The sequence below is a fragment of the Phasianus colchicus genome, chromosome 18 (genome assembly GCF_987193195.1).
Source record: "Phasianus colchicus chromosome 18, bPhaCol1.hap1.1, whole genome shotgun sequence".
Taxonomy (NCBI): domain Eukaryota; kingdom Metazoa; phylum Chordata; class Aves; order Galliformes; family Phasianidae; genus Phasianus; species Phasianus colchicus.
In genome coordinates this window covers 9,423,280-9,436,020 of record NC_143453.1, presented here as the reverse complement: position 1 = coordinate 9,436,020, position 12,741 = coordinate 9,423,280, and the positions used below count along the sequence as shown (strand labels likewise).

General features: G+C 39.8%; 1 protein-coding gene and 1 long non-coding RNA gene across 16 annotated transcripts in view; one reads left to right on the top strand and one right to left on the bottom strand.

Annotated features, from left to right (window-relative positions):
- TMEM132C (transmembrane protein 132C) overlaps positions 1 to 933 on the bottom strand; it is a 179,964-nt gene extending 179,031 nt beyond the window's left edge. The window contains exon 1 of the mRNA XM_090152718.1: positions 483 to 933. Within this exon, the coding sequence (XP_090008844.1) occupies positions 483 to 561 (79 nt within the window). The 5' untranslated portion in view covers positions 562 to 933. The remainder of the gene's footprint in view (positions 1 to 482) is intronic.
- A 201-nt stretch (positions 934 to 1,134) lies between these two features.
- LOC116228660 (uncharacterized) overlaps positions 1,135 to 12,741 on the top strand; it is a 314,039-nt gene continuing 302,432 nt past the window's right edge. For 7 of the 15 annotated variants that reach the window (XR_016472118.1, XR_016472116.1, XR_016472124.1 and 4 more), the window contains exons 1-2: positions 1,468 to 1,557; positions 5,638 to 5,722. This is a non-coding gene — a long non-coding RNA (uncharacterized LOC116228660). Of the gene's footprint in view, positions 1,558 to 5,637; positions 5,723 to 12,741 lie in introns of all 15 variants that reach the window. The other 8 variants (XR_016472122.1, XR_016472121.1, XR_016472120.1 and 5 more) reach the window with 5 other exon arrangements.

Here is a 12,741-nt window from a genome sequence, read left to right as displayed (position 1 = left end):
TGGCTTCTATCCGTTCTCGGGAGCTCTTACTGCACAACTCCAAATTCCAAGGGCGATGTTCCATAACCTCAGCACTATCACTGAGCTCGGTGCTCCTTAGAGCTTCCACCGCGTTCCACACGGGAACACCCATTTCCACAGAGAAAAGCCCTTTATAACCAGGCAATAACGAAGATGCGTTTGTAAACACCGCGAAAAGGAAGGAAACTTTCCGCTTCTCGTTTCAGTCGTGCAAGCTCGCAAGGTTCGCTCCCATTCATACAAACACGAGCGCAGAAATAAGAGGATGGAAGGGAGAAGGGGGGGGGGGGAAGGCGTAAGACAACACAGAAAGGATGTGAAGAGGAAAAGAAGAGACACGGGGGTGGGGGGGAGAAGGAGAAAGGTTTAACGCCGCTGCGGGGAAAACGAGCGGCCATCCCGAGGAGCTGCGAACCAGCGCAGCCCGAGCGCGATCAACTGGTGCTGCGCTCCCCGCTTACCTCCGCACAGCAGCGCCCCGAGCAGCAGCCCGACAGCCTGCGGGCAGCGCGGCCCTCCGCCGCCGGCGGCCCCCGCCATGCCGAGGAGATGGGGCCACGTCCCGGGAGCGGCTCCGGGAGCCTCCGCCGCCGCCCGGTCAGCCCTCCCTGCGGGCCATCGCCGAGCGCTCCTCGCTCCCGGTGCCGCTCAGCCCCGCGCCGGGCTCCCGTCCATTCCGCCGCGCTCCGTCCCTCAGCCCTCCGCGCTCCGCCCGAGCGGCGGCGGGCCGGGGGGGGGGGGCACAGCGCCGGGGGAAGCCTGGGCTGACAGAACCGCGCCGCGCTCTCCGAGCAAAACTTTTCCAGCAGAGGACGAGGGAGATCCCGGAGCCGGATTCCCCGGCTGCTCACCGCGGTCGCCTTTCGCCGCGGCTGCGGCTGGCTCCGCTTCCCGTGCCTTTATGTGGGGGCCGGCGGCAGACGCGCGCACACGGACTTTTCCCTCCGAGGAGGAGGGGAGAAAAGCCCCAGCGGGGAGCGGAGGCGGCAACCTGCGGGCGGCGGGCGCCAATCAGGGGAATCGCTCCCGGACCCACGCGCGGCCGGGCCGCCCGCCCCCCACACCCGCGCGGGGACTCCCGCAGCGCGGCGACCGTTGGGCTCGCGCCGGGCATCACCTGCGCCCACCCCCCTCAGCGCCCGGCGCGGGACCCTGAGAGGGTCCCCCTCAGCGGTCCCTTCGCGCTGAGAGACGAGGGAAAGTGGCGATGCGGTCGCTCAGAGCACCGAGATTGAGAAAGAATTAGGCAAACTGACGTGGCTGGAGAGGGAAACGGGAATGAGGGCATAACCGGCCCTGCAGAGCTCAGAAAGCTCCCTCAGAAACAAGGGCACAGCATTTCACCGCCTCGGTCCTTCAGTCCAGCTCTCTGAACTCCTGGTATAAAGTGATGCGTATTGAAAGTACCAAACCAAAAGAGCATCACTAAAGCAGGGAAGTTTACTGCACATGAATGCTTCGATCCAGAGAGGGCAAGAGAAATGTGAGACAGGATTTAAGCATGTCAGTCCCGTGCCTCAGCAGCACAGCCCTCAGGTGAGCAGCTCACACCAGGACTTTGCTCATCTCCAGCCCAGTCCTTCCCACCTTGCCCTCTGCTTTCATTTTCATCTGCACTTTTAAGTCCTATCTTCTAACCATAACTCTTTAACTTGATGCTTTCAGTTGGGTGCTCTGACTAGTTTCTCCACTGCTAATTTACTCATAGTAGGAAAATAAGTAACTGCTCCCCAACTCCATTCCCCAAAACCTCTGGAAACCTTCTGTTTTTACACTGAAAAATGAGGGCCTCATCCCTCTGGAAGCAGGCACAGCCTGTCCCCCTGTGACATCAGTGCAGTTCTCTGGCCAGGTAACGAAACAGCAGGCAAGGCTGATTACATACTTCACTAAGTAAAATGATTAAAGTATATCCATGCTGATTCCATATGGAATATTGTTTATGCAAGATATTATTCATGGTTTGATGAGCCAAGCCAAAAAATTCTGCTTTAAAATAGGGATTTCTGATGTGGAACTGCAAAGAACTTTGTCAGGAGAGGCTTCATTCTGTTATGGTTTACGTGATTCCATTGTCTGTAGCAGCTACTCCAAACATGGGAAAAAATAAGCAGAAAGAATTGGATATGGATGCAATTCTGAGGTAATTTTTTCCACAAGAACGTGGAGAAACATTTCTAAGTGAAAAGAACAGTGTAACAGCTATAGTCTCTTCTGCTTGACTATGAATTCTGCACTACAAATACTTGTTAGAGAGCCTAAATGTAAGAATCCAGTGGTCAACAGTAGAACACATCGGCTAACACAAGTATGTCCTACCCATGCTTAAATATATAGATGTTGTCTGCGTTTATACGCTTATATTTGACTAGATGAACTTTAGAGGTCCCTTCCAACTCAAATCATCCTATGATTCTATGTGTAAGGACATTACAGTCAAGACAAAAGCCTTTACAAGGCAAATTTTACCAGGAGACCAAAAATGATGTTACCATCATTCATAAAAAAAACAATATTTAAGCTGTGAAGAAAATGTCAGTGATGAGTTACCTAGAGAGAACATGAGGTTATTCAGAAACATTGACACATAGGGTTATGTCTTACGTATCAAATCCAAACTGAAATGCATATTCCATTATTTGAATAAAATGCTCTGAAGAAAGCTTTGAAAGATGTATGTACAATTCATTCGCAGATACTTTCATGAATAAGTAGTCATAATGGGATGGCAAAAATGTAGAGAAGTTTGAACAGAACCCTTTTTTCTGCAGCTATTGTTCTTTTGAAGTTTGATTTCCCATCATTAGTCAGGACTATCCATAGAAGCTATGCCTAAAACAATTAGTTTAGGCCAGTATCTATAAGGGAAATCAAAGGAGTTACATACAAAAATCACAGTCAAAAGTTGAACCTCCTATCTTAATTTATTTCATTTCCCATGTGAAAATAAGTGACGCTGTGAAAAATTTAAAGAACAAAGCAATTAAAAACAAGCACAAAGACAGAAGCAAAGAGTCTACATTGGAGTCCTGAAAATGGAAACTGTAATAAATTAAAAAAGGGAATTGCAATTACTGTTCATGCAATCCAACTTATGCCTCTAAACACGCAAGCAAGGGTATTTGGTATATGTTAAATTATATCTAATCTTAAGTCTAGATTTTGTTACCTGCTGTTCCAGAATTATATATTGAAAGTAAGATTCTGACATTTCATTCATGTTGATTATTATGCTACTCAGATTATCCTGTTTAAGTCAAGGAGGTTAGTCTGCAAAAACTATGTAAAATTAATGGATATGAATGGGATATGAATGTAGTCCTAAGGGTTCAATTCTATTCTCAACAAAGTTTATGGAAATTTAATCCCTGAGCCCAGGTTTTACCTTTTAAAAGGTTATTCATGTGAGTGAGGAGAAATGGTTAGGTAGCTTTGTTTCTGGTGATGTTTGCCATTAGGCTGACCCCTAGACTTCAGGGCATCATAGTATGATTTGTCAATGATGATGGATATAGAGAATGAAATGCATGAAATTTGTTCTGAGTCATATGCAACTTAGTTTCACCAAGATCGTGACAATCACTTTGATTTTTATTTGTAGTAAATATCCCATCAGCAAACACCTTTAAAGTAATTACATAACTTGATTTCTATATGTGAGGACATACTCTGTAGGCAACTGAACACCAGCTGTAATAGCAGTCAGTTTTTTAATTTGTTATTATTCTGTTTGAGGAAAAAACTTAACCTGTATCTTATGTTAAGTATAGAGATATGTAACAAACATCCTAAAATGGAGAATAGTTGAAGAACAAGATTTTGCATGTTTTTTTCTTCATGAGAAAAAAAATGTTTATTTCAGGTCAAACTGGCCATTTTTTGTGCTACATAGATTTTCAACAACAATAGACTTTCATAGCAATTGAACAGATCCATACAAAAGGAAAGGCATTACAACAAATATGTGACAACAGAAAGACTAGCACAAAAGAAAAGTACAGTAAAGGAAGGGAAGATGATTGCTCACCCACATCAGAAGATTCTAGGTTAGCAGGGAAAGCTTCACCAAGAACAGGTCTCCAGAAAGAAATCCTTCCCTAATGGTTGGCCCTTAAATGAGGTCTAAGAGAGGTGCAGCCAGGCTCCACCACCTCCTGTCTCACAAGTGAATTGCTTTCACTTGTGCTCCCAGGCTGATCAGGTCCTTTCCTCAGTCAGTGGTTCAGGCCGGGACTCAACATTTCCCATACAACTTCCAACATCATAATTGTGTCGACCAACTGTAAGAGTGGGCTACAAGCAAAAGTGTGTCAGAAGGAATAATCAAATAGAATGTTAGAAAACAGATGTTAAGGTTGTGAAGTTGCCAGTAGTTTAGCACTTGTGACATAACAGGCATTATAGTCTGCAGTCTTGATTTTAATCAGTTTCTAATGAAAACAAGTTTTTGACAGCTACTCTGTGATTTAGGCAGAGAACAGAGGTTGTCCTTGATATATGTGAGTGGTTTTGGATGCGATCATTTAGCGCTGTGTCTACTGCTCAAACATCCATTTAACTTGTTCTCCATTTTAGTTAGCTCCGTCTTGTTATCCTTAGCACTTTATCATACATACAACTCAATCAGTGTGACCTTAAACAAGTCACCTACTCTATTCCTCAGTGTCTTTACGTGTTTAATGGCATAATGATACAAAATTGTTTTCCAAACTGCATGGGCATATGGAATATAATGGAATATATATATGGAATATGTATATATGTATGAATATCTATGTATTCGAGTATTCCTTATAACCAATAGCACTATCTAAATAAATAGATTTCTAATTTCATATATGCCTCTCTGCTCTGTAATTGTTTTTAGTTATTCATAACTGCACTTTTCTTAATTCATGTTATTAGATGTAGGAATCCTTTTAAAATCCTTTGAATATTCTCATGGCCAATCCTTACCAAAATTGTATTCTGCATGGCACCACGTGTATCAGATTCTAACAGAAAGTAAGAAAGGGTAGAACACTGAAAATTTTGCCAAAGTCTGGAGGTCACATAAAGGAGTAGAAGGAAAAATTGTTCAGGATTCAGTTTTATGTCATCCTTGTACTTTGGTGCGTTATCATCTCTTTTTGTCTTCCATGCTTTGTTTGCACTTAGGTGTATTGCCTCTTAAACTGATTTTATTATACTTCAGTGTCGCTATTTCTCTTTGAAATAGAGCTATAACTTGAATCTCTCCAGTTATTCATTTGTGTTTAATGCAGGTAGCATGTCATAGGTTTCTGTTCAGTACATCTGAAAGGTATCTTTCTATCACAGTGCCTAGGATTGTTATCTTTTTGATTGACAATACTTTTAACAAGACCTTTGGAACACATGGTATCATTGCTTCCAAACAACTCACCTTACCTAGAAATCTTTCCTAGTTATACTTGTGATTGTAAGGAACATAATATATATCCATTTCATGAGTCAACAACTTGAAGTGTCACAAGTGTGTACTTATAATGGAAGTGCAATGGAAATGAGGTGAATTTTGGAAAAAAAAAAATTGGAGGCAAAATGGCAGGTTTTTAACAATTGTTTTAGGCATTTACTGTCAATTTCTATTTACAGATTCTTTAATAATACCAAGGAAGTATCTTTCATCTGATTCCTGACTGAATAAGAAGCTTGAAGGAAACAGGGGTGCAACAACAAGGTAAAGGGTTTATTGATTAATATGGGGCATATCTTAAAAATGATATGAGATCTCTGAATCTTTCAACATTTTAAATTCTGGTTGTAGAGACCTTGCACATGGCATCAGCTGGATGCAAGCATGTTTTTCTGCATTTACATAAAAAAAATGCTAATGCTAAAACTTTTCTACAATTTTTAATAATTGAAGTTTTTGAAGAATATGATCTTTTTTTCCTGAGTGTACTAAGAATCTAGTGGATGGAGTCATACCAAAAGTACACCTAGCTTGTTTCTTGTGGTGGCCAAAACCAGAATTCTTGGGAAGAGAACAAGAGTGCAAGTGCACAGTGATAGTCCTTTCCCGGGCTCAGAAGACTTGAGGCTCTAAAATTTTCTAAGCCAACTCCTCTGTTATTATCTTTGATGGCTTTCACTCCTCTAATTTATTCCAGATTTTTTTTTTATTTTTGACACCATCTACATTTTAGCATCCACAAATCTGGTATCAGTTCTAAGGCAATTACCAGTGTTTTTATACATAAGTAATGATGCTGTGTTCCTTAATTTTTGAGTTCAGAATCTGTCAAAAATATGTTACTACATATATAATATATATAACTATTTTTTTCAAGATGTCCATATGTTTAGTAAATATGCAAGTTAGCAGTAACATTTGGGTCTGTTAGCTTCCAGTGTTGTAAAATACAAATGCAACTTCATCATTTGTGGAAAGCAAATGAAAGCAGAATTTGAATAGTGCCATGACTAAGTACTTTCATACAGGAAACAATTGCTGAATTGGAAGCATTTTTTTATCTTCTCTTTATTTCTTTGTTTCATCCAATTACTACAGCTTACCGTAAACTTAGACTGCAAACTCTTGGGAGGGGCCATGAGGAAATTATTATGATCTCTAGATTCTATTGCAGTAGAAGTTTGTAAGCCAGTGATGCCTGTGTCTTATATAGTGTTTATCATTTGTGCATATTGTAGCATTTTCATAAATGAGTAACAGTTGGAGAAATTCATCCACGAGTGTTTCTGATCCCACTTATTACTTTTCTTATCCTTTTCTCATTTTTTTTTTTTAATATTTAATATTATGTAAATGATTATGTGTTGACAACCTTAAAATATATGAGGGCTGCTCAGAAAGTGATTCCTCCCCTCTGCTGCTGTATGTTGTATGGCAGCAAAATATAATGGAATGTTAGTGGGAAATGCCATATCACCAACATCCACCTCTGCTATGATTGGCCAACATAATAAATAGGAAGCATTACTTTTGGAGCAGCATTCATATATAATGAATGAAATGTTTTTTATGCAGTGTTAATTACTTGTTTTAATATAGAAGAACAAATGTAGAAGAATACTTGTCGAGAAACAAGTATTCAGTCAGATATGATAAATTTCAAAGGTGTTTGTAACTTTACTACAGCATATTTTGATTTGCTTGCAGTTAAGACTTTGAAGTACTTAAGGCACATCTGTTGCAGGTTGTATTCTGGAAAAGGAAAGCTACTTCAAAGTACTATGCCCAGGATAAATTGCTAATCCAGGTGAACTCCTTGACACTTAGCTTGAGTTCAGCCATTACTTTAAACACATGGCAGCAATTATTAGACTCCAAAGCTGTATTATATGTACCAATTCTGTTGTGACTGTACATGGAAATGGTCATATTAATGCCATATTCTCTGAAAATTGTGATGGAGGGGGCAGCATCTGAGCAGGGGTTAAAATAAATATCTATTAAAGTGGATTATTTTTAAGCTCCAAATTCTTCTGAGGGAGTTTTGTTCTAAGGTTTTGACTGATGGGGAGTTTTCCAGCTTGGTATTTGCTTTGCCAAAGGCAAGTGATTGCTTTTTCAGTGCAAGCAGTGCCCCCTCGTGCATCAGCTAGGGCTTTCTGCATCATGCCAGAGGGAAAGCAGGAGCAGAAGGTAGGCTTGTTATTTTTTCCAATGCATCTGGTATACATGAGCAATATGACAGTGCCAAGTCTTGTTAATGTGGCGTACAGCTAAACAATATTCGGATCGTTCTCTGATCATGATGGATTATTTGGTCATAACAAGCATATTATCCTTGCTTAATGAATGGAACATGCCATTTCTTCCTAGCTATTGTCAGTCTTTGATGCAGTACAATTAGCAGACGTTCTCATTTAATTACCTAGTATAATAGGACCTGAAATGCTGAAATTTAATCTTTCATATAACTACTGCTTTTCAACAGTCCCCTAGGCTAATGAGGATAATGTTCTAACCTAATGCATATTATTTATAAAGAAAACATTGCAAAACAAGTGCAATTTTACAGGAGAATAATGCTTTAAACTGCTTTAGGAAATGCTTCGATTACTGTGGCCAACAACTGCTGTAAACTGGTAACGATACAATTAAATAGTTCTAGTTAAAAATTAATAATATCCTAGCCAGGAGAAGGAGATTGTTTGTTACTTCTATCTCTTTTTCCAAATCAAATGAAGGAAAAATATATAGTGACATTCCAAATGCAGCCATCTTATTAATAAGAATGCGGACTCTTACCTTTGATAGGAAAAATTTGTTTTTAAAAAAACAAAGAATTAGAGAAACGAATTGCAAAAACAACTTAAGTGTCTAAAAGATGAAAATAGGTGGCTAGACACATTTTGAGGAATATATACAATTCTGCAAACTACTGGGGCTCCTTAGCAATTCTGAATATCCCACAGACCTTCTTCTATAGTATGACTTGTCTGTTTATTGTCAAGAACTTCTTACAAGTGCCTAAATCATATCATAAAATGAAATGATTGTAGAATGAAACCATTCTTTGTCTCTGGAAAACATTTCAACATTTCAAAATTAACTTCACTATACTACATAGGTCTCTCTGACAGCAGTGCCTCCTATTTTTTTCCATGGAAGATACAACAGATACCAAGAGCACAATAACACTATTTAATAAAGCAAATTCTCAGCTACAAAATGCTATTTTTCAACATAGTCACCACCTTTAGCTGTGCATTTTCACCAGCAATGGACAAGCATGCCATGCTCATGAAAAATCTGCATGGCTGTCCATTCTTGGCTTGTCTTTCACGTTGTTGTTGCCACTGCTGAGACACCCCACCCACTGCCTTGTTGTGCTCACAACCACTGTTTGGTCTTCATAAATGTTCAGCAAGTGTCAACTGATGTTAGCAGGTGCCTTTTTCTTTTGCATGGAGGAATTCAATTAAATTCTATTGCTTTCTACAGTCTTCCATGGTAGATGTCGTTTGCCAGAAGACCCCTCTGCTGCCATCTGTCTCACAGCAACAAAATGCAACAGAACGTTGGTGGGAAGGTTCAACCTCTTTCTTATTCCCAATATCTGCCTCCGCCACTGTGGGCCAACAAAAGAAAATAGGAGGCTTTACTTTTGAAGCAACCCTCTGATGTTGACTGTTTACCTTTTTGTTAAATATTAATTGCTTAGTAGGCATGAAATAAGCTTTTTTTTTTTTTTTTTTTTTTTTTTTTTTAAATAGAGTATTCTAATTCTATGTGGAAACTCTGAAAACACTTCAGATTTGTCACTCATGTTCTAGGGACTTGTGTTAGATGATCTCCAGAGCTCTGTCTTAATCTAATTTACTCTGATTTTTATCTCATAGTTTATGTGAGCCTGAAATTGATCAAGTAACTTCAGAAGAACTTCTTTTTAATGAAAAGATAAAAAAAAAAAAAGCGCTCTCGGGTGATAATTGTCCGTGCTGAGCTCTCAGTTAATTCATCAGGCATAGGTTTCATTGGGTTATGGCTCTGCTCACACTTCTTACTGCCCAAGTTCTCTTGTTTTGAAAGATTTGAGAAAAAGAAATCTTCAAAAGAAATTCTAGATCTCAGTTCCATTTGAGAACCAAATTAAAAGATCTGAACTTTAGCTTCACTGTGCAACACTTTTCTACATTATAGTAAATAATAGTTTGTGCTATCAGATACTGCAGAGATTATTGTGAAGCCTACAGATACAGCAGGATAGTTACACATTTCAGATGAAGAAACAATGGGAGAAGAGTGTGATTACTTTTAATTTTCTCAGTTTCATTCTTCAGCCTTAGCAATTGGCACCACCAGACAGAATTCCCCTAACACTCAGTTCTGTGCTTACTGCCCCCCCCAATAAAATGATTAAAATCTAATAAGGGCAAATACTTTCCTACTTGGCTGACAAAATAAATCAGTTCTGTGAAGATTTCAAAAAAGAACCACAATCTGTGCAAGGGCAGCTGTGGGCAGGCAGATGAAAAGACAGGCAGAGAAGAAGGGAAGAGGAAACAGGTATGTACCTTTCTGGTACAGAAAGTTGTTAGGCAGCATTAGGCGTACTGTGGAACTATACCCTCTAGCCCAAGGAAAGGTCAAATCTGTCCTTGCTGAAACAATTATAATGGGATAAGATGATCATCAGTTATCATCAGTTCACAGATTCAGAAAGAAAGCAAATTAGTTATGTTGATTTCATTTTTTTAGTTCTTTTTCTAATTCCAGAAATTGAGAGAAATGTTTTCATCTTTCATAATTAGATTCAGAATGGTAGCTAAAAGGAGTTTCCTCTTAGGAGAGATCTTTTTACTGTGTGTTCCAGGTGTCTGTTCATTTCTCTTTTGATCATGTGAGTGCTTCACTTCAACTTTCATAAACAAACATTTGCCTTAGATAAAGAAGCCGTCAAGTATTATGAAAACACATTCCACCACTACAGAGCACCGTGAATGGTCAGATTTACAAGGTCAAGCATTCTTGCCAAAGACCAAAGAGATATATTATTTAAACAGAGAAACAAAGGGCGAAAGGGCTTAGCCCATTGAAAAGGCTATTGTCTCTCTTTGAAAGGACTGTGGAGTTTAGTTTATGAAACAGAAATCAGATCAAACTGAGACTGAGTCAGATGGCTTTGCCACCTGACAAGGTTAGGTGATCTGTCTGACCTTGTTAGGAACCCAGAGTGAGTGGTGAATAATGCCCACTTGCCACTTGCTCCTAAAGGGTTTTTAAACAATAGTGAAAACCTAATATGTCAGTTGTACAGCTTTTGCTGCTAGAACTAATGGGAGGATAATTTTACTGGCCTGCTATGTTTATTCTGTTATTACTATGAACTGCACAGCAGAGGGCCCTGTAGTATAACTGCAGGTGAAGAATGTTATTTCATAAAGCTCCATTCATTTTCTGATGCCAGCTGTGGTAGTTGTTTTAAGCAACTGGAAGCCTGCTTGTAATTTGTTCATATGCAGTTGTTTTCTGTCATGTCCAAAGCACCAACCATTAGTAAATTGATGAGCGAATGTAGTTTTATTAGACTAAAACTCAGTACTTGAATAAATAACATTTTCTGTCTGAGGAAATTCAAGATAGGCACTGCTTCTCTAATAATTCATGTAATCCTTTACACTCACGCAGAATATACTTGGTGTTACAAATCAAAATGGTGACAGTTTGGTTGGATGGGACCTACAGAGGTTGTTGAGTCCAACTGCATGGCAACTTCAGAGTTAGCCAGCACTTTATTAAGGGCCTTATTCAAATGCCTTTTGAATGCTGACAGGCATGGAGCATCAACTGCCTCTCTAGGAAGCCTGTTCCAATGTTTGACCTGCCTCATGGTGAATAACTTTTCCTAGTATCTGGACTCAACCTCCCATGGTGCAGCTTTGTGCTATTCCCACATATTGTATCATCTGTTACCAGGGAGAAGAGACTGGCACCTCCCTCTCCATTTCCCCCTCCTCAGGAAGCTGTAAGGAGCAATGAGTTTGCCTGTGAGTCCTTTCTCTGAACTAGACAAACCAAGTGTGCTTAGCAGCTCCCTGTAGGATATGCCTTCCAGCATTTTATAAGCTATTTGCCCTCCTCTGGAGGCATTCAAGTATCCTAATACCCTTATTGTGAGGCCCAAAACTGCAAACAATACTCGAGGTGAGGCTATACCATGTAGGGGTATATTTACCTCTTTCAACTGACCGGCTACGCTATCTTTAATGCAATCCAAAATGCAGTTTTCTTTCTTGACAACCAGAGTGCATTCCAGACTCATTTTGAGTCTGTTGTCAAAAAAGGGCAAGAGTGACTCATAAGTAGATTTGCCAAATCTCTGAACCATAACCTGGAGTAATAAAATATATTCCAGGCCAATAGAATTTCTGTTTAGATTGTTACTTATAATCAGAGACGAGATGCAAACATCGCCTGTATTTCTACAGGGGTTGGCCAAGAAAATTACCTTGGGGCTGTTGTGTACTGTTTTTGTGGAGAAGCAAATAGAAGAAGGAGGTGTAGAAAAATATAACTAGATGAAAAGACTTAATGCTCCTCCCAGCAACCCTGGGTAACAGTTTAGGCTTACTCTTATGTAAACTTTAAGGGTTATGGATGTATTTATAACATAGACATTTGCCAAACTAGAATTCATACTGTCCCAGTTAAGCCTAGCACAGTGAAAGCTGGACTAAATGAGCAGTACCTTCCTAGCAGTGACACCAACGTAGCAGCTGTGAAACAGTGGATCAGGTCTGCTGGTGAAGATTTTGTTGACACTATTGCCAAAATTACCTAGATTTAAAGTAAAGTAATATTTAATATTCTCATGGCAAAAACTCATATCTATTACTAGCATCAATGCACGTGACCCCAAAATACATTACAATGATTACTGAAAATTATATTCATATATTTTAGATGGGAAATCCATATTTCAAAAGTAGCAAACTTTCACACTACTTTGTGAAATGGATTTCTGTAGGAATGAAGTCACATGTAGAGCTAAAAGGATGAGGTAGGAACAGTGTTTTGATTTGGAGGCAAGAGAAGAGTCAATTTTCTGTCTAGTGCAGACACAGGTAGATATTCCATCATATTATGTACACATTATAACTGCTGTAACAGCAGTTTATCAGCTTTATCACAACATGTAGTAGCTAATCAGGGTTTTCTCTCCTGCACTAATCAATGGCATGAGAAAGAAAAAATCAAAATCAGGTGTACATAAAGGATCTATGGCT